This window comes from Cherax quadricarinatus, chromosome 44 (genome assembly GCF_038502225.1).
Source record: "Cherax quadricarinatus isolate ZL_2023a chromosome 44, ASM3850222v1, whole genome shotgun sequence".
NCBI classification, from domain to species: domain Eukaryota; kingdom Metazoa; phylum Arthropoda; class Malacostraca; order Decapoda; family Parastacidae; genus Cherax; species Cherax quadricarinatus.
The window spans coordinates 14,061,168-14,083,665 of record NC_091335.1 but is presented as its reverse complement, the minus strand read 5'-3'; the positions used below and the strand labels follow the sequence as shown (position 1 = coordinate 14,083,665).

At 37.6% G+C, this 22,498-nt stretch overlaps 1 protein-coding gene across 1 annotated transcript in view; it reads left to right on the top strand.

Moving 5' to 3' along the window:
* rdgB (retinal degeneration B) overlaps positions 1–22,498 on the top strand; it is a 379,471-nt gene that overhangs the window by 244,795 nt on the left and 112,178 nt on the right. Inside the window, 5 exon segments of the mRNA XM_070093849.1 lie at positions 7,004–7,105; positions 9,514–9,702; positions 9,973–10,123; positions 11,423–11,634; positions 17,646–18,338. Of these exon segments, the coding sequence (XP_069949950.1) occupies positions 7,004–7,105; positions 9,514–9,702; positions 9,973–10,123; positions 11,423–11,634; positions 17,646–18,338 (1,347 nt within the window).

Genomic DNA, 22,498 nt, shown 5'->3' with positions numbered 1-22,498 from the left:
GTTCTCAGGCAGGCTGGAATACTAGGTTAGGGTAAGGTAATAGCTTACAATAGGTGGGTCTTCAGCAACAGCAACCATTTGAAAGGCACTCTAAATTAGTAATAGTAATAATGCTAGTTTCCAATAAACTGGCCACACACAAACTGGCTTAAGTAATAGGCATAGCTTCATGGAGTCTCAGTTGCAGTAATGACTCAACATGGGACTCAGACTGTCAGTATCCAACTTAATATGGCTACCTGTATCACTAAATCAGTTAATTAATTTCTTAATATAATCAAATACAAGCTTTAATACAAGGATAATGGTATGGTAAATTAAGGCTCACAGAGTCTTATGACTGGTGGAACTTTATGACTGAACCAGGGGTTCTCTAATGTAACATTATGAGACATCCAGATTGAGTTCTACCTAGGAATAATCTGTACAGATTAAAGAGGTGATAAAACTTAATGGTCTGGATTCATGGGAGTCACATGGCTTGCAGGGTCCAAGATGGGGCCAACTCTGACCACAGTAAATATCTGCAGGCCTCCAGGTTTATGGTGAGAATGAGACATAGAACTTTGTTAAGCTGCCTCTTCTTCCCCATACATCGGGATGGAGGGCTTAATATGGCAAAAGCTGTCAGTGGCCATTAAAACCCATAGCAAAAAGAATCTAAAATATAATTATAATTATATACAGGCTCTCCTCACTTAGCGACGTACTGGTTTACTGACAACTTGGACTTACAGTGGGCTCTCTGACCAGTATGCATACTTAAATATAATGTATATTAGAGCTGATTTACTCTATTCTGTTTATTACAGTTTACAGTACAGTGGATCCTCGACCAACGATGGCATCGTCTAATGTTAAATCCGACTAGCGATACATTTTAACGCAAAAATTTTGCCTCGACTAGCGCTAAAAAACTCGACCAACATGATTCGTTCCGTTCGAGACGCGTCCACTTGTGGCCATTGTTTACAAGCCAGCCAGTCACCGCGGTCCCATCCAAACATACATTCGGAACATTTCATATTATCACAGCATTTTTAGTGATTGCACCTGCAAAATAAGTCACCATGGGCCCCAAGAAAGCTTCTAGTGCTAACCCTACAGCAAAAAGGGTGAGAATTACTATGGATATGAAGAAAGAGATTATTGCTAAGTATGAAAGTGGAGTGCATGTCTCCGAGCTGGCCAGGTTGTACACAAAATCCCAATCAACCATCGCTACTATTGTGGCCAAGAAAACAGCAATCAAGGAAGCTGTTCTTGCCAAAGGTGCAACTATGTTTTTGAAACTGAGATCGCAAGTGATAGAAGATGTTGAGAGACTGTTATTGGTGTGGATAAACGAAAAACAGATAGCAGGAGATAGCATCTCTCAAGCGATCATATGTGAAAAGGCTAGGAAGTTGCATGACGATTTAATTAGAAAAATGCCTGCAACTAGTGGTGATGTGAGTGAATTTAAGGCCAGCAAAGGTTGGTTTGAGAGATTTAAGAATCGTAGTGGCATACATAGTGTGATAAGGCATGGTGAGGCTGCCAGTTCGGACCAAAAATCAGCTGAAAAATATGTGCAGGAATTCAAGGAGTACATAGACAGTGAAGAATTGAAACCTGAACAAGTGTTTAATTGTGACACTGACAATGTTGTGAAACACTTCAGGAATGTCATAAAGGAACGGGAGGTGCAGGCCACTATGGACAGATATGTTGTGTGACAGAGGTCCAGTGACTCTCAAGCTGGTCCTAGTGGCATTAAAAGAAGAAGGGAAGTAACCCCGGAAAAGGACTTGACACCTCAAGTCCTAATGGAAGGGGATTCCTCTTCTAAACACTAACACCATCCACACTCTCCCCTCCTCCCATCCCATCAATCATCACCAGATCTTCAATAAAGGTTAGTGTCATGTAATTGTACATGTCTTCTTCAGTTTGTGTGTATTAAAATTAATATTTCATGTGGTAAAAAAATTTTTTTTCAATACTTTTGGGTGTCTTGCACGGATTAATTTGATTTCCATTATTTCTTATGGGGAAAATTAATTCGACTAACGATAATTTTGATTAACGATGAGCTCTCAGGAATGGATTAATATCGTTGGTCGAGGGTCCACTGTACTAAAGTATAATCATTTTAAAAATGTACTTAAAATGTTATAAATGGTGCAAAGGTGACATTAAAATAATATTAAAGATGGTTGACACAAACCCAGTACCATTAAGTATACTCCTTGCTTGGCAACGAATTCGTTTATTGACGTAGTCTTAGGAATGGAACTCTGTTGTTAAGTGAGGAGAGGCTGTAATTATAAATAAGTAAAAATATGTAATTATAATTAAGTAAAAATATACATGTATACATAATTGTAATTAAGTAAAACATACATGTATATGTAATTTTAATTAAGTAAAAATATAAAATCATAATTAAGTAAAAATTCAGAAGTACAGTAGACTCCCACAACAGGCAGATTCTCTGCAAAACTCAGCTGAGTGCACCCAAAAATCAAGATTTTAAAATCAAGTGGCTGGTGTGCAACCTATCTCCAATTTGGATTAGCACTTCACTGTATTGTGATGTTTACCAGACAGCTTCACCTCCCACCCTCTCCCTAACATCATTGCCCACAAACCCAATAGCCACCAGGCATTTTTGGATACATAATGCCATCATCCTTCCTTTGCGGATGACACCCGGGTTTCCATTACAGTGACCTCCATCAAAGACACTGCAAGACTCCAAGTGGACATAAACCAAATCTTCAAATGGGCCACTCAAAACAATATAAAGTTCATTGAAGAGAAATTTCAACTACTCAGACATGAAAAACCCGAGGAAATTAAAACTCTATCAGGGTATACGACAAATTCTAACCATACAGTAACGCGAAAAAGTAAAGTGAAGGACCTAGGAGTGATAATGTCAGAGGATCTCGCCTTCAAAGACCACATCAATGTATCTACTGCATCTGCTAGGAAAATGTTAGGATAGATAATGAGAACCTTCAAAATTAGGGATGCCAAGCCCATGATGATTTTTTGTTCTCTCTAGGCTGGACTACTGCTGTACACTAACTGCCCCCTTCAAGGCAGGCGAAATTACTCACCTGCAGAGTGTACAAAGAACTTTCACAGCACACATAAGTACGATAAGGCACCTAAATTACTGGGAACGGTTGAAGGCCCTTGATCTGTATTCCCTGGAGCACAGGTGAGACAGATGCATGATAATATACACTTGGAAAATCTTAGTGGGATTAGTACTTAACTTGCACACGAAAATCATTCCCTATGAAAGCAAAAGACTCAGCAAGAGATGCAACGTTTCCCCAATGAAAAGCAGGGGCACCATGAGTACACTGAGAGACAACACAATAAGTGTCCTGGGCCAAAGACTGTTCAACTGCCTCCCAGCGTACATAAGAGGGATTACCAATAGACCCCTGGCTGTTAGGTAAGACACATATGCAACAGTTAGGTATCTTTATTTCGAAACGTTTCGCCTACACAGTAGGCTTCTTCAGTCGAGTACAGAAAAGTTGATAGAAGCAGAAGATACTTGAAGACGATGTAATCAGTCCATCACCCTTAAAGTTTTGAGGTGGTCAGTCCCTCAGTCTGGAGAAGAGCATTGTTCCATAGAATGAAACAATATGGAGATGAACTGACAGGATGGAGCCTTATATAGCGCCAAGAGGTGAGACGTAGGTCACTAGAAGAGGTAAGAACTCAGATGTTGGGAGGTCAGGTCCCTCTCAAATCCACCCGTTCTCACTAGTAGAGGTTGTCGAAGTTGATTGTAGGTCTGTACCAAGATACCCTTGTGTTGCAGTGTCTGACAGATTGAACATTAAAATGGTATAAAATACCGACAGGTTGTTAGGTAACACACATATGCAACTGTTGCATATGTGTCTTACCTAACAACCTGTCGGTATTTTATACCATTTTAATGTTCAGACCCCTGGCTGTCTTCAAGACGGCACTGGACAGGTACCTAAAGTCAGAACCTGACCAACCGGGCTGTGGTTCATACGTCAGTTTGAGTTCGGCCAGCAGTAACAGCCTGGTTGATCGGACCCTGATCCACCACAAGGCCTGGTCTCAGATCAAGCCATGGGGACATTGACCCCCAAAACCCTCTCCAGGTAAACTCCAGGTATCCCATCTCATCTCTTGATATTAACACTGGCAGTTGAGAACACCACCAACAGTGGCACCACCACTATAAGAACATAAGAATGTAGGAACACTGCAGAAGGCCTACTGGCCCATACGAGGCAGGTCCTTATCAAAACGACATCTACCTAAAGCTACTCAAGAAATAACTCCCGTACCCAATGACACCAATCAAACCCAGCCCTGCTAGTAGCAATGCCACTGTCAGGAACAATAGCAGCAGCACCAATAGGAGCCAGGAGGAGCAGCATGCACCTGGCCACAACAACATATTGGGAAGGTTTATATACAAGCCTCTGCTTATTTATCATTCAGAAAATTCCTTTGCAGGACAAGTCATGTTTACCCTTTATTTGTCCCCCTTGATTGTTAGGACACTCAGTCCACACATTGAGGTCTGTGGTTTGATCTTTGATACGGGTGGAAACATTAGGACGTGTTTCCTTAAGACATCTGCTGTCCCTGTTCACCTAGAAGTAGATAGGTACCTGGGTAATAGCCAACTGGTGTGGGTCACATCCTGAGGACAAAACTGACCTGATTTGCCCGAAATGCTCTGCATGACAAGGAACTTTTTATATAGTGATATGTCATTGATGTCAGGTAGGCCTCTGTACCTTGTACCTGTACGTACTTGGAAAAATAAAGATTATTGTTGTTATTACTATTATTATAAGATGGATTGTATGCCTGAGAAATTACTGAGTGGCAGAACAGGTGCTTAAGCATTACACTTCTCTGCTCAAACATGTCAGATTTTATAAGAAAAGCCAATGCTCATTTATTGTCAGAGAATTCTTTCACATTGAAAGGTGAGAGTCATGTTTACCCTTTGTTGTGAGGTTTGTGATGTAACCCTATTTTTCCCATGTAGTATATTATGAATTTTGTATAGTACATTTTTCACAATACACACTGATTTCCAGGACCATATACCTCAAGGGAGGTATCTTGATGCCAGTGAAGGGCTCTTGATCCAAGGAAGTGCACCTATCCTTCCCTTTCTTGGATTGAGACTGATTGATTCCCATGCCCCATGCACTGCTTGTCCCCTATGGGTTTAACATTTCCCTCATTTATAATAATAGTAATATTAATTCAGGAACATAACCTGCACATCTTGTGATGTTGTACTTTAGTGAAAAATCAATAGAAAACAAAACACACACAGATGCAAACACCATAGTACATATACCTTTTTAAACCCTCATGCAAGGAAGAGTTTCACTTGCATTCAGAGCACTGGCATGTGTGAGATGCCTGGGGCAGCAGTGTATTGAAATATCTAATAACATTTTCCCAGCCTTTATTGCACTGTGATAGCAAAATGCTGTGGTGTATGTACAGTATTGGGGTATCAAAGTATGAAATATTATTCTGGAAATGAGTTCCCTGAAAGCATTGTATGAGAGTCTATTGTATTCTCTCTTCTTATTCCTATTAATTTCTCTTTGGTTTGTAAAAATTTGTTCAGTTTTTGTACTCTGACTTAAATACAGTACTGACTTTATGAAGGTTTAATAGCAAAAATTTTATTTAACAAGTCATTAGAAATAAACGAGTAACTTGTGTAATGAAAGGCTACTAGCATTATGTTGCTTACTGTACTGAAGGTGGTATTAAGCTCTCTTGCTAGACTCACTCTCCAAGGTTGGTTTTGAAACATGTGGCAGCCCAAGTGAGTGATTGCAAGTGCAGTTACTTTATTTTGCACAAATATAATGTTAGTTTTTATTTTAGTAATAGTTTTAATTAAAGAAATAGCCAACATTACTGCATTTGTGCTGTTCACAGCTCAAAACCAAAATAAAAAGACAAAATGAAATTAAACTGCAACATTAATAGATTTCATGGACCCTGGGTGCTTTCTTTTGTCTGTGCCTTCTTAAGAATTGCAGGTGTAGCGTTTAAATTAATTATACTAATAATAAATATGAATTGCAATACGTACATGTACGTATTAATGCCGTTAAAGCCATATATGGCCATATAAGGCCACATGAAATTTGAGCTTGGCAGTCATGGCTCAGAATCAACATTAATTGGCTGTTGTGAGTTTATCAAACAATACTTCACTTCTTATCATTCACTGAGCATTTAGTAACATTCCAAAGAATGAATTACCCTTACAAGTTAATATTTTTTTGGATAATTTTCCATTTTTTTTTTTTTTTTTTTGGTCAAAATTTATACCCTTGGAACTTACCTCCGTTTGCAAGTTTATAGGAAAATGTATTTCTTTTAATGAAGATTCACCTGATAGTTTTCTAGGAACACAGCTCATTTGTTAAGCATGGATTGTCTGTACAGTATTATTGCAGTTATAATTACAGTTCCTTGACACATTAATACATCTGCTTTTAAGTAATAAGAATTATGTGGGTGATGTAGTGTTTGTCAATAGTTTTTATGTTCAGTTGCAAGTTGCATTATTAAGTGTAATTAAAGTGATAGTTTAGATACAGTATAACCCCCATCCTTGTTTTTTTAAATACATCCTTGCAAGCTATAAATGAGTTGCATATTTTTTACATAGAGAATGAGCTCACCAATGTATTATTTGAACTGTATCTTTTTTAATAAACTCTTGCACATTATCTATAATAAGGACTAGCCATATTACTGTACTATACTAATTTAAAGATTGATTTTAAAAAAATATTTAAATGTGTCTAAAATATGGGATATTTAATTATACTTTAAAATTGATTGGCCACATTGAGCAAAGTACAGCATCCTTATTATAAATACAATAGTAGGATGTTGTTACTCGTTATTATTATATTTAAGATGATGGTAGCCTTTTTTTCATCTTCTTACACAGAAGACCTAGAAGAGAATGCCGCATTACATAAATGGAGCTCACTGGAACTATTACCCCAAGATGGAGACTCTCAGTCCACAGTTGGCCACTCTGGTAATGAGGGTAAGATGTTCATAACTAGTAAATTCCACTCTGTTTTAAGATAAGATATCAGATAATTTTAGTCAAGAATAAAGTTAAAATTATGAGTATGCCTAATGTATTGCAGAACAATAAGTAAATAATAGAGTACTAGTACTCTGCAGTACCTCAGTGATACAAATGATTATAAGAAAATTAACAGTATATCTGCACATTAATTTAAAGGTCATATATAAATGTTATATTTACCTGGCTGATATTGTAATATGATACTTGACTACATATTATAACACAGCATGAGTACATCTGTGTAAAATAATACAAATGAAAATCATATTTTACTGTAATAATAATCAGTAAATTTATTGAGTTGGGAGAGGAAAAAGAACACCTCACCACTATTTGTAAATGTAAGACTGAGTGGTCTTTACAAATAACAAAGGACATGACTACTCAATGGAAGTAATTGAGAGATATAACAGAGTTTGAATATCTCATGTTTAGAAGTGCGCACCAGGTCAGCTAGTCTCTGCCCACTACATTACAAACGCTCTTAGTTTTAACACGGTCACTATATTTACTTTCATTAGTGTTGAACTATAGTACGGTATCTGTTTTTTGTATCAGTTTTACAATGTTTCAAAATTTATTGTTGTTATATTCATAAAGTACTAAACCAGTTGAGGTCATACTGTGCCTGGGGAATGGAGTTAATCTTGTTTGATCCAAGAAAGGGAAGGGTAGCTCCAGTTTCTTGAATCAAAAGCTTTTTACCAGCATCAAGGCATGTCTTGAAGGAATGTTTCAGTAGCAAATACATAATACATCAACTTTTAGTGTCTTGTTTTCTGTTCACTAAATGGGGTACTATAATGAAGGGCTTTTTCTTTATACCTTCTCCCAGTGGGAAAATATTTAGCATATTATAAAGAGTGCATTCTCAAACAAGAAATTGTGACTATAAAAACAAAAACAAACAAACTTTATATCTATAAAGAGGAGTATAGTATATTATACAATTAGACTAATTGACATAAATAATCTATTTTATAGAAAACCCTTATTACACAAGGTATTCTCTCTCTTGGATTTTATAGGAGTGCATTAACCCTTTGAGGGTTTCAGCTGTACTAGTACGGCTTACGACCCAGGGTTTTTGACGTACTAGTACGCCTAAATTCTAGCGCCCTCAAATCTAGTGGGAGAAAGCTGGTAGGCCTGCATATGAAAGAATGGGGGGTATGTGGTCAGTGTGCACAGTATAAAAAAATCCTGCAGCACACAGTGCATAATGAGAAAAAAAAACTTTGACCGTTTTTTTGGAATAAAACAGCGACTTTGCACTGTATTTTCGTATGGTATTTATTGTTGTATTCTAGTTTTCTTGGTCTCATTTTACAGAATGGAAGATATATTACAGAAATTGAGATGATTTTGACTGGTTTTACAATGAAAAGTACCTTGAAATTGAGCTCAAAATAGCAGAAATGTTTGATTTTTACCAAAGTTCAAAAGTAAACAAGTCATGCTAGGCATCCAATACATGTCAACTGGTGAGTCTGATATTCTTTCACAAGTGCACCAATATTATTTATACCATTTTTTTACACTAATACAGTAGTCTGCGTAACAGTAAATCTTCTATTTTTTGTGAGAATAAAAATTCAAAGTGGAAAGCAAAAGAATGTAAGAGGGGCCTTGAGACGTGACTAATGAACAGAGGAAGTGTCATTTTAGTGCCAGGAATGTCTTTCTTGTTTATTCTGGACCCTATTCAGAAATTGGCATCTTTTGAAATTTGTGTGAAATTGGCAAAATTGCTAAATTCTGACCACTGTACTGGATAGTTGAAATTGATAAATGGATGGTTTCTTGCACTCATTCGATAGAAAAAATGGAGTTCTAGCGAAATATTCATGTTTTTTGTCGACTAGTACAGTGGAATTGGCCGAAAATGGGGCTCAAAGTGGGCAAAATCGCCGATGCGTAAACATCGCCGAGACTGCTAACTTCGCGAGAGCATAATTTCGTAAGTTTTCCATCAAATTTCATACTTTTGGTGTCATTATGATCGGGAAAAGATTCTCTATCTTTTCATAAGAAAAAATTATTTTTTTTTTTAAATTTGGCCGACCCTGAGAACGAGTCTCGGAGAGGGCCTGTCGACCCTCAAAGGGTTAAGTAGGATACTCTTCATATACATCACAATGAATTTATCTGCTCACATGATTTTTTTTTTTAAATTTACTTTCTTCATTAATGTACAGTTTACCTTCTAAAATTATTGTTCTTAAATTCAAATTTTATTTAAATTTCTGTGGGGAAACACTAGGATAATGTTGATTTACTTCAGTTTCTCAACCATTAAAACTTAAAAATAGGCATTTGTGATTGTTATTTTACCTAAACAATTTCTCCTCACTATACAGACAGCATCTTCTCACAAGCGTTCATGTCACGAGTAGCAGCTGAACGTCATAATCGAGTGTTGGGCCGAAGTATGGAAGCCTCGGCCCCATCATCCCCATCTCACTCCCCATCCCACCAGCCTGGCCCTTGTTCTATCACTGTCCTGCTTCTGGTAATTCATGCTGGATCCGTCCTTGACCCAACATCAGGTGAGTATACAAAGTGGCTGCATTTTCTTCAGCTTTAGGCTTTATCATTCTTTAATACAAAAACATTGAAATCTTGTTTTATTTGCATATCTCAATATTTATAACGTTAATGCTACAGTATTTACCTCTCTGCTCAACCAAAACACTTAAAAAGAAATGTCTTTCATGCAGTACAGTATAGTGATTTCAGCCTCTCATCTGTACTATATATGTAAGTCTATTGATTGCAGCACATATTTCCAATTACCATATATTTGTTTCCATTGTCAGATGTGACAAACAAGAGGAGTGATGTTACAACATTCCGAGGGGCACTGGAGTCTGTAATGCGCCAACATTATCCTCAGATGGTGGGCCATGTGGCTATTAGACTAGTTTCTGTGCCCGCAGTCTGCTCTGATGCTCTTAATATATTATCCAGGTTTGTAAAGTTATGTAAATTATGGATGAAAGTTAATTCCATTTTGTCAGCTGTATCTGAAAACATGTTTGGCTACAGTAATAAAATGAATAAATTTGGAAGTTTATTAAGGATGTGAAGTGTTTCTTTTTTGCATAATATGTTATATTTTTATAGTTGTAAGAATATACTGTTTAATAGCTAGGTGGGTAACTCTGAAGTAGGGATGTATCGGATATCTGTATCCGCATTCGCATGGAGTCCTTCTACAGGAGTTTCTGGGGGGGTGTTTGCCCTTCCTCCTGGGTCTGGGTCCTGCTCATCTTCATCATTGCCTCTCGTTCCTCCTTTCATCATTGTACCCTCTCTTTCAGTATCATCCTTTCTTCTTGTGTTCTGTCGTGATCGAAGTACACTCTCCAGTACTCCAGTTTGTCCCTCAGTTGTGCTTTCTCCTGCAGGATCCTGATTCAGGCCATTTCCTTCCACTCACAAACCACCCAATTCTCCGAAAATTTGTCACCTGGGTCGTGTCACCCTCACCTATTGTTTTCATGATATCTTCAATCGCTTTTTCCTCCGCCTGTTTTCTTTCATCGTAGGTTTCCCCTTCGGCATCAACACATGCAAATCTTCTTTCTTTCAACACACCGGCCGTATCCCACCTAGGTGGGGTGGCCCAAAAGGAAAAACGAAAGTTTCTCCTTTTCTTTCATCTTTCAACACACTGGCCGTATCCCACCGAGGCGGGGTGGCCCAAAAGGAAAAACGAAAGTTTCTCCTTTTACATTTAGTAATATATACAGGAGAAGGGGTTACTAGTCCCTTGCTCGCGGCATTTTAGTTGCCTCATACAACACGCATGGCTTACGGAGGAAGAATTCTGTTCCACTTCCCCATGGAGGTGAGAGGAAATAAACAAGGACAAGAACTAGAAAGAAAATAGAAGAAAACCCAGAGGGGTGTGTATATATATGCTTGTACATGTATGTGTAGTGTGACCTAAGTGTAAGTAGAAGTAGCAAGACGTACCTGAAATCTTGCATGTTTATGAGACAGAAAAAAGGACACCAGCAATCCTACCATCATGTAAAACGATTACAGGCTTTCGTTTTACACTCACTTGGCAGGACGGTAGTACCTCCCTGGGCGGTTGCTGTCTACCAACCTACTACCTAGTACACATGCAATTGTTGCTAATAAATACTTTCTATACAAGTCACTCAGAAATATGAGCTTAAGTAATGTGTAAAGTTTATGAGTAAATATATAACATTCAGTTTTGCTTTTCAAACCAAAGTGTATTTTCTATTTTATCAGCCTGAGTCCTTATGGTCTAGACTCCTCCCCTGTATGTGGGGAAGTGTCTGGTGGTGATAGTGTACCTGTGGGTGCTGTGCCTCTTCTAGCGACAACTGTTCCCGAGTATGATGACGCTGTAACCCAAACTCTTAGTGCTACTAATGGAGCGTACCATGAATTCTTGAGATCAGAAGAAGGACAAGGTTTTAATGGGCAGGTTTGCATTATTGGTAAGTAGTGGTAGCATTTGCTGTTATATGTATATCTATATATTAAATCAAGTTTTTTATTCACCCCAGCTGTCTCCCACTAACGTAAGGTGACTAACCCCCCCCCCCCCCAAAAAAAAAAAAAAAAAAAAAAAATCACCATCATTACTTCAATAGCTGTCTTGCCAGAGTTATGAAGATATCACAATTCAAATGATCCTCTGAACTACAGCATCCTTTCCTCTCCTTCAGAGTGCAGATACTGTACTTCCCACCTCCAGGATTCAAGTCCAGCTAACGGATTTACCAGAATCCCTTCTTACCTGATTAACACTCAACAGTATGTCAAGCCATAAAAACCACTTGTCTCCACTCATTCTTATGTAAGAATAAGAGGTCACGCACTTACATATTTCAAATCCTACCTAACAAACAGGCAGCAATACGTTTCTCTTAAGGACACAACCTCTTCAATATGACCACTGGATAAGTAAGTAAGTAAGTTTATTCAGGTATACACAAATACAGTTACATAGAATTATCATACATAGCAGCATATGTGTAGAGAAACTAGGATAACCCAAAAAAGTCAGACAGAGTGACTTATTTCCATTGGGGTCCTTTAATTTCCATTGGGGTCATGGATACTGGAGTACCACAATGAAGTATCCTTTGTCCCTTGCTCTTCCTCTTATACATCAATGACTCGACCACCATTTTCAAAACTACCATTAAAAAATATCTTATCTCCACAACACACCCCATCATCAGCTAACCAAATGAAAACCACCCAATACTCTTTTTTGTATCATGAACACATCCAAAACAATATAGACTTATCGTTATCTGTAATTCCCCCATAATTTCCACCTACACCCACCCAAAGGACTGTAAACATCCAATTCTTAAAATAGCTATTGCCTATTAAGTCTTATGTTAGTCTTAATAAATCCTAAGTTTGTCTAAGATACTCCACTGTATGGCTTTAATAGAAACAATGTATCATGCCAAGACAAATCGAATCCCATTACTAAATCTGCCACTTGTACTAAATTATTAAATGATTTGACTATCTAACTATTTTAAACCTAATTATGTATGTACCTAAGTGAGACTGTTCCTAATTAGGTACCTAATAATACTATGTTCAATTGCATTGCTCAAATATGACCTATACCAAAATAGCGTAAGAATTTGTATTAGTTTGCCTGAAGTGCCTAAGCATGATAGTGGCCATCTTTGTAATTTAAATCTTGTAACATGTAGATGGGGAGCTGAAGGTATTGAGTAAATGGCGGGAATATTTTGAGGAACTTTTAACCCTTTCGGGGTCGGCAGGCCATCTCCTAAACTTGTTCTCAGGGTCGGAAATTTTTCAAAAAAACTAATTATTTTTTCATAGGAAGTGATAGAGAATCTTTCCCCGATCATAATGACACCAAAAGTATGAAATTTGATGGAAAACTTATGGAATTATGCTCTTCCGAAGTTAGCTGTCTCGACGATGTTTGCGCATTGGCGATTTCGCCCACTTTGAGCCCTATTTTTGGCCAATTCCAGTGTACCAGTCGACAAAAATCATAACTATTTTGCTAGAACTATTTTTTCTATCGAATGAGTACAAGACGCCACCCATTTACTGATTTCAACTATCCAGTAAAGTGGTCCGAAATTGGCAGTTTTGCCAATTTCACACAAATTTCAAAAGATGCCAATTTCCAAATAGGGTCCAGAATAAACAAGACAGACATTCCTGGCACTAAAATAACATTTCCTCTGTTCATTAGTCACGTCCCCAGGCCTCTGTTACATTTCTTTTGCTTTTCACTTTGCATTTTTTATTCTCACAAAAAAATAGAAGATTTACTGTTATGCAGACTACTGCATTAGTGTAGAAATGGTATAAATAATATCAGTGCACTTGTAAAAGAATAGACTCACCAGTTGATATGTATTGGAAGCATGGCATGATTTATTTACTTTTGAACTTTGGCAAAAATTGAACATTTCTGCTACTTTAACCTCAATTTCAAGGTACTTTTCATTGTGAAGCCAATAAAAATCATCTCAATTTCCGTAATATGTCTTCCATTCTATAAAATGAGACCAGGAAAACTAGAATATACCCATAAATAGCATACAAAAATGCACTGCAAAGTCGCTGTTTTGAACCAAAAACACGGTCGGAGTTTTTTTTCTCATTATGCACTGTGCTGCAGGATTTTTTTTTATATTACGCACACTAACCACATAGACCCATTCTTTCATATGTAGGCCTGCCAGCTTTCTCTCGCTAGATTTGAAGGTGCTAGAATTTATGCATACTAGTATGGCACCAACCCTGAAAGGGTTAAATGTCAATGAAGAAAGGGAGGCAGTAATTTCATGCACTGCCCAGGGAGGGATAACATCTTTTAGGAGTGAAGAAGATCAGGATGTGAGTGTGGGGGAGGTGCATTAGGCATTACGTAGAATGAAAGGGGGTAAAGCAGCTGGAACTGATGGGATCATGCCAGAAATATTAAAAGTAAGGGGGATACAGTGTTGGAGTGGTTGGTATTTTTGTTTGATAAATGTATGAAGGAGGGGAAGATACCTTGGGATTGGCAGAGAACATGTATAGTCCCTTTATATAAAGGGAAATGGGACAAAAGAGATTGTAAATATTATAGGGGAATAAGTTTACTTCCAGCAAGCGTGTGTGAGCGTGTTAGATAGGAGTGAATGGAGACGAATGGTACTTGGGACCTGACGATCTGTTGGAGTGTGAGCAGGGTAATATTTAGTGAAGGGATTCAGGGAAACCGGTTATTTCATATAGTCGGACTTGAGTCCTGGAAATGGGAAGTACATTGCCTGCACTTTAAAGGAGGGGTTTGGAATATTGGCAGTTTGGAGGAATATGTTGTGTATCTTTATATGTGTATGCTTCTAAACTGTTGTATTCTGAGCACCTCTGCAAAAACAGTGATAATGTGCGAGTGTGGTGAAAGTGTTGAATGATGATGAAAGTATTTTCTTTTTGGGGATTTTCTTTCTTTTTTGGGTCACCCTGCCTCGTTTTTACTGAGTATTCCAGGAAAAGTGTACTGTAGAGTTATTATTGAAAGACTTAGAGGTAAGACAGAGAGTAGGGTTTCAGATGAGCAAGGAGGTTTTAGAGTGGGTAGGGGATGTGTAGATCAAGTGTTTACATTGAAGCATATATATTTTGTTTTTGTTTTGTTTTCTAACAAGTTGGCCATCTCCCACCGAGGCAGGGTGACCCAAAAAGAAAGAAAATCCCCAAAAAGAAAATACTTTCATCATCATTCAACACTTTCACCTCACTCACACATAATCACTGTTTTTGCAGAGGTGCTCATAATACAACAGTTTAAAAGCATCTACGTGTGAAGATATACAACATATCCGTCCAAACTGCCAATATCCAAATCCATCCTTTAAAGTGCAGGCATTGTACTTCCCATTTCCAGGACTCAAGTCCGGCTGTATAAAAATAACCGGTTTCCCTGAATCCCTTCGCTAAATATTACCCTGCTCACACTCCAACAGCTCGTCAAGTCCCAAATTCCATTCATCTCCATTCACTCCTATCTAACACGCTCACGCACGCTTGCTGGAAGTCCAGGCCCCTCGCCCACAAAACAGTATTTAGATAAAGGTAGGGAAGTTTTCATTGCATTTATGGATTTAGAAAAGGCATATGATAGAGTGGATAGAGGAGCAATGTGGCAGATGTTGCAAGTTTATGGAATAGGTAGTAAGTTACTAAATGCTGTAAAGAGTTTTTATGAGGATAGTGAGGCTCAGGTTAGGGTGTGTAGAAGAGAGGGAGATTATTTCCCAGTAAAAGTAGGTCTTAGACAGGGATGTGTAATGTCACCATGGTTGTTTAATATATTTATAGATGGGGTTGTAAAAGAAGTAAATGCTAGGGTGTTGGGGAGGGGCATTGGAGGGATATGTTATATATTTTTATATGTATATGTTTCTAAACTGTTGTATCTGGGTACCTCTGCAAAAAAGAGTGATTATGTATGAGTGAGGTGAAAGTGTTGAATGATGATGAAAGTGTTTTCTTTTTGGGGATTTTCTTTCTTTTTGGGTCGCCCTGCCTCAGTGGGAGATGGCCGACTTGTTGAAAAAAAAAAATGTAAACCACACATTTTAAGCTTTACAAGGAAATAAATATTTGTATTTATATTTTGTAATATGTTCACACAAGCCTAGCCTGATGGATGTCAAAGTCTCTAGTACTGTGTTGGAAGATAGGTCTACCTACCTACCTACCTACCTACCTACCTACCTACCTACCTACCTACCTACCTACCTACCTACCTACCTACCTACCTACCTACCTACCTACCTACCTACCTACCTACCTACCTACCGACCTACCTACCTACCTACCTACCTACCTACCTACCTACCTACCTACCTACCTACCTACCTACCTACCTACCTACCTACCTACCTACCTACCTACCTACCTACCTACCTACCTACCTACCTACCTACCTACCTACCTACCTACCTACCTACCTACCTACCTACCTACCTACCTACCTACCTACCTACCTACCTACCTACCTACCTACCCACCTACCCACCTACCTACCTACCCACCTACCCACCTACCCACCCACCCACCCACCTAGAGGGTATCCTGAGGATTTATGAATGACAAGATGAATCATCGAATAACTAAGGGAAAGAAGATAGCTAGCATTTTGGCACCGTTTTTGAAAGAAACAAGTTTAACAATTGAAGCAATAGAATATAGTGGTTTTAGCACTTTTGTATAAATGTGAGACATTGTCCTTGAATATTGCAGATGATAGAAACAGGTTATACAGTAGAGTGAATCCCTAAATTGTGAGGATCTTGAGGGGTGTTGGTGATGGTGTGGTTAGGGAGGAGGTTAGAGGTAGTGGAGATGTGTTTTAGATCAATCTATGGAATGAATATCATGTAGAGTACTGTATAAGGTGTACAGAAATTAGAAAATGGTGTGATTCTATGAAGGTTATAATTAAGGAAGTTTAAGAGAGATGCTGAGATGGTTTAATCATTCAGAAAGGATTGAGCTAAATAGATTGATCAAGAGGGTTTATAATTCCGGAGTGGATATGAGGATTAGGGTTGGAGGGTGTAAAGGTGGTTTTGATTTTTTTTTAGCACAACTGCTGCCTCTCACCAAGGCAGGATGACCCAAAGAAGAAAACACATTCACTCAATCTTCATTTTTCCAGAAGTGTACTGACACCACAATCAGATTACCCCTCCAACTGCAACATCCCCACCTCTCTGTCAGATTGCAGCCACTGCTTTTGCCACCTCCAGGACTCAAGTCTAGCTAGCCAGTTTTCCTGAATCCCTTCATAAAAGTTACCCTGCTCACATTCCAACAGCATGGCCATTAAAACCACTTGTCTTTATTCATTCCTAACATACACAAGCCTGATGGACACTCAAACCCGGAAAAACCCCTCCCTCCAACCATTCCTGAGATGATCCCCTCCCTCTCCTACTTTCTGCTCCAGATTTATACACCCATGTCATGAGCCTGTTCTTTCCTTTCTCCCTCTATGTCCAAAGTACCTCAACCCCTCCTTAACTTTCTAAAACATACTCTTGGTTAGCCCACATCGCCTTTTAATTTCTATACTTCAAATTCTCTGCATGATCTTCACACCACACATTCCTCTCATACATAATATTTTTGCTACCTCTAGTGTTCTTTTTGCTGTAGCATTCAAAATCTCTGCCTCACCCATATAGGTTTTGAAAAATAAGTACTTGAATATCCAACGTGTATGTGTGAACATGTTAGGTCGGAGTAAAGGGGGATAAGGGAAGATGGTCAGTGTACAGTATTCTCCTTCTGTGGGTCACCCTACCTTTGAAGAAATGGCCAATCCAATAAAAAGCATACAGTTGTTTTATATACAATACTGAATAATTGAAGTAGCTTCCTAGTTAATATTTTTGCAATTATTAGGCTATTATTACTAATCATTTATTTTCAGGTGACAGTATTGGTGGTGTCTTGGCATATGATGTTCTCTGCCGTGTGAACGAACAACCTAAGTATGGAAGCAATAGCAACATTCCTGAGGGTGAACCCCCTTCCCCGGGTCAGTACTACAAGCAGAGGTCTTCTCCAGGACAACCTCAATCCTCATCCCTTTCCCCATCCTCTCCACCTTCACTTTCTCCAGACCAACCCATGAGTACTTCACCCTTGACCTCCCCATCCCCAACAATCACTGTAAGTTTGGAAAATGTTTCAGAAAACCCCTCAGGTGATGTATTCACTCCATCAACAGATGGAAAGTCTCCACATTTTCCTCACAGTTCTCATGCTTCCTCTTTTTCTTGTAAATTGCCATCTCCTCTGTCCCCCACTGATTCCCATGCTCCTTTTTGTAAGATATCTTCACCTCTTCCCATGCCAACACCTGTAGGCCAAGTTACTAGAAAGTGCTCGGCACCTTGCAGCATCCCTGGCAGTGGTGTTGGGGGATGGGGGTGTCGGACAGCTGGAGGAAGTTGTAACATGCCCACACCATCACCACCAGGGGCTTTCTCCACTTATCCATCTACTTTGTATCAATCCCACCATCCTCACCAGTACTACACTCCTCTTCACCGCTTCTATCACCAGGGTGTTAGTAATACCCATGATACCCTCACCCCTGGGCTACTGTGTGAAAAAAGAGGCAAGTGTGATGTATATATCTTATACTGCTTAGCATCCTGGTGAGCACGCAGTTGAATTTGCGATAATTTGGTAACGGGTAATCATGCCTTTTCTATACTTGACAGCCCAGTTTTGCATTGTGTAATACAAGGCTAAATCAGATTCACAAAAGATGAATGAATTACAATACTTCGTTCAAATGCATGATATAAATAACATTATTTTAATACTTTATCTTGTCTGTCATGAATTTATGTATTGACAAGAGGTGAAACTGGTGTGGTGTAATATACAAGCAAGCTATGTTAATTCAGAGGTATTTTTTATGCAGCTTTTTGAATATTGTACATGCATTAAATACAAACCGCTTAGTAAAAAAATGGTTATCACTCGTCCATTTTTTCCGGTTGTATTGTTTCATGTATCAATATTTTGCCATGAATGCAGTTTAAGCAGGTTCTCTGCCTGCCAATAGTTAATATAAATGCAGTTGTTTTGGAGATAAAATTAATAAAAAGTTTAAATTTCAGCTATAATTATACTCTTGTAGGCTAGTGTAGTTCATTCCCTTTTTTCCTGAAGTGGGCTTAAAAATATAATTTACTCCTATAAACTGCATCTTGACCTGCTAAAATTATTTTTCTTTTGTTTTTTATAATTTTTTGCCTTTTTCATTTTTTTAGCAGGACGGTACATGTAGCCACGTTTTCTTCTGCAAAATGTCAATCAATTTAAAATTCAGTGATGATAAATATGAATAAAAAATCAGTGCCCTGATTTTCTGTTGATATAAGATTTATCAATAAATTTGTAATATATGTACAACAGTAATATAGAGTTTATATTTATTTTTAATTATATTTTATTTACAGTCAAGAACCCATTTATAAATAGAGTTCATCATTATCATTATCAAAGAATATGATTTACTTTAGTTTGTAACATATATAGCTGATGACATGCTAATACAGTGTTTAGCATATTTTATCATAACATATACTTTTGAACCATTTTATCTTAATTCTAGTAAAAAAAATCCTGAAATTTATTAAAATCAGTAAGTGTTTTTTGTTGTGCTGAAGCAGATGCCACAGTGCATATCATAACATTTGATCTCACTTTTGTGAACCTGACTCATTTGCAGCATTTTAGCTTTGTGTAAAGCTCTGTTCCTAAACCAGTAATTTAGTGAAAGTTTGTGTAGCTGATTTAAACAGTTGTATAATTACTAATAGACAAAAGATTTGAAAATGCATGTCTATGAGAGGGTGGATAGTTTATTGTTGTGAGAGTTGGAAATACAATGTATTAATATGATTAGATTCAGATGTACATTAGCTACATATTCTTTGTATGTACAGTTATATCACTGGTAATTTTTATAAATACACCTATTGGTATAGAAACATATTAAATAAATTACTACAGTATATATTTTTTGAATTCTGAAACTCTCATGCATGTAAATGATCTCCCTTCTGTTGGATAGCAAAAATTTATGTAATGCATTAATGATGTCCTCCTGCATGGATTTTTGAGTTGAAAGTATTTTATCATTGTTTTATAATAATGTTTGAGAAAATTGTATGAATTTTTTTTTGTAGTACATATATTAATGTATACCTGAAATATGTTTATTACAAGGACTGAGGTACAAATTAGTGCTGTACATACTGCCAATTTAAATGGGGTGATAATAAATTTAATGCATAATGTAAAGAGAAATATTTTCAAATGTAATAACTTTATTGTTCCATGGAATTAATGTCAAGAGGGTCTTCATTATCTGTAACCAAATTATTAATATATTAAATATAAACCCTAATGGCACTTTTAAGTAAGGAGCATGCTGTTACAATTTTATTTTTGAAGCATTTGTGTTGCAGAAGATAATACAGTGGTACCTCGAGTTACGAACTTAATTCATTCAAGAAGGCTGTTCGAGTGCCGATACCGAACGAATTTGTTCCCATAAGGAATAATGTAAATTAGATTAGTCCGTTTCAGACCCCCAAAAATACACTTACAAAAGCATTTACAAAAATACACTTGCATAATTTTTCAAGTTGGGAGCTGCTCGAAGCTCGAGGTACTACTGTATATAAATTTGACATTGCACTATGCTTTTTATCTGAGTAAGTTCTCTAAAGTATCCATAATACCAAGTAAAACCTCAATTAAATGGACCTCAGTGTAGTAGGTTTGGGATACAATGAACAAAATATTTGGCCAAAGAAAAGCTTGATGCACCAGACCAAGTCCATTCCATCGGGTGTTTATTAATGGTAGTGTGTGTTCAGTAGGCTTCCCATTTAACAGACCAAGTACAGTATGTTGCATTGGGCTTTTGTCGATTTGAAGTAGAGTATGTGTCAGGTAGGTTTCCCATACAACTGACCGAGTCCAGTCTCACTGCAGTGATTTTTTGGTCATAGGCCTTATCATTGCTGTCATGTTCTAGTTGTAACACTGAGTGCAGGGTTGAGAAGTGCCATAAACACAGTGCAGGGTTGAGAAGTGCCATAAACACTGAGTGCAGGGTTGAGAAGTGCCATAAACACTAAGTGCAGGGTTGAGAAGTGCCATAAACAAGATTGGGTAAAGATGTCTTTTATTTTGCAGGAAATCAAGGATCAAAGAGAACAGTATAAATGATCATTTATATAAAAGTTTCCTTCAAAATTCACATTACTGCTGGCTGTATAATGGAATGATGATATTAAAAAACAAAAATTTTTTTTTTTTTTCCTGAGAGTTAAAGTTTTGTTACTGATACATAGAATGTTACCAAGTTGATCATCCCTTATACATGTAAATTTTTGTCTACACAAATAACTGTAGGTAAATGTATCCTGCTTTTTTTATGCTATCAGTTATTTATAGATTAAAAAATATGAAGTTAATTGCTGTATCATATATCATTGGTGTTTTTAGTGATCTAGGTATGGTTAAAATATGTTTGGCTTCATTACAAGAATGAATGGTGTCACTGTTTATTACTGTTCTTCATCAGTATTGCAAAGGATGCATTCCATAAGATGCTCGTGGATGGTGAATTTGCTGATACTGAATTTATGTTTCAGCAAGGAAAGGAGGGATGTCTCCCAGATTCCCATTGGTACCATGCTCAGACAAAGTAGAATATTTTTCATTAATTTAGGTTAGTTAAAGTAGGTCTTCTAATGGACATACAGCGGTACCTCGAGTTTCGAACAGCTCCCAACTTGGACAATTGTGTAAGTGTATTTTTGTAAGTGCTTTTGTAAGTGTATTTTTGGGGGTCTGAAATGGACTAATCTAATTTACATAATTCCTTATGGAACAAATTTGATCGGTATCGGCACTCGAACAGTCTTCTGGAACGAATTAATTTCATAACTCGAGGTACCACTGTATACATATTAGAAAAAGCAAATTTTAGTGTTTCAGTTTGAGAACTTGGGAGCTTACCTCGTGATCAGTGCCATTATACTGAATGCACAGTTAACCTGCACACAGAAGAGCAGAGCTTACGACAACATTTTGATCCAACTTGGTCCAAGTCGGACCGAAAAGTCGTCGTAAGCCCCTCTCTTCTGTGTGCGGGTTTTGTGTATTGTTCCTGTCACAGTATTGTGCCTTTTTTGTTATTAATACTGAATGCAGGTTGTGGTTCTAGGACCTCCGCCATCACAAATCCGGCAATCGGTTATTCGGTTCCTTCAGTTATTCGGCACTAATTTTGGCTAGCATAATTTCAAATTTCCAGGGTCGCCATACCAACCTGCTGGTACGGTTTGGTGGCGCTACTTGCTGCATAAGTCATTCCAATTTCTTTTTCTCCATTTATTGTTTTAATCTGCTTACTTTTAGCCCTAGCCATGATTCCAATGAATAAAAGAAATGCTTCTCATTATGTAAAGCACCTACACAGGACATTATCCATTAACTTTTTTGGGATAAGGTGGTAACTCTTTGAACCTGCTTACACTTAAAGATAAGGTGGTCGGTTGCCATGAGCTCAGTCTCATGAAGCAGGAGAATATGCTTTATTATTACGCTAATATCAACACTACAGCTTATTTGCCTATCACAATTGATCTAATATGACATAAGAAACAATATAAATAACATAAAACATGTTAAATACTCCAGAATGAATAATATTTGGCATAACACCGAGCAGTTCGACGGAGGTAT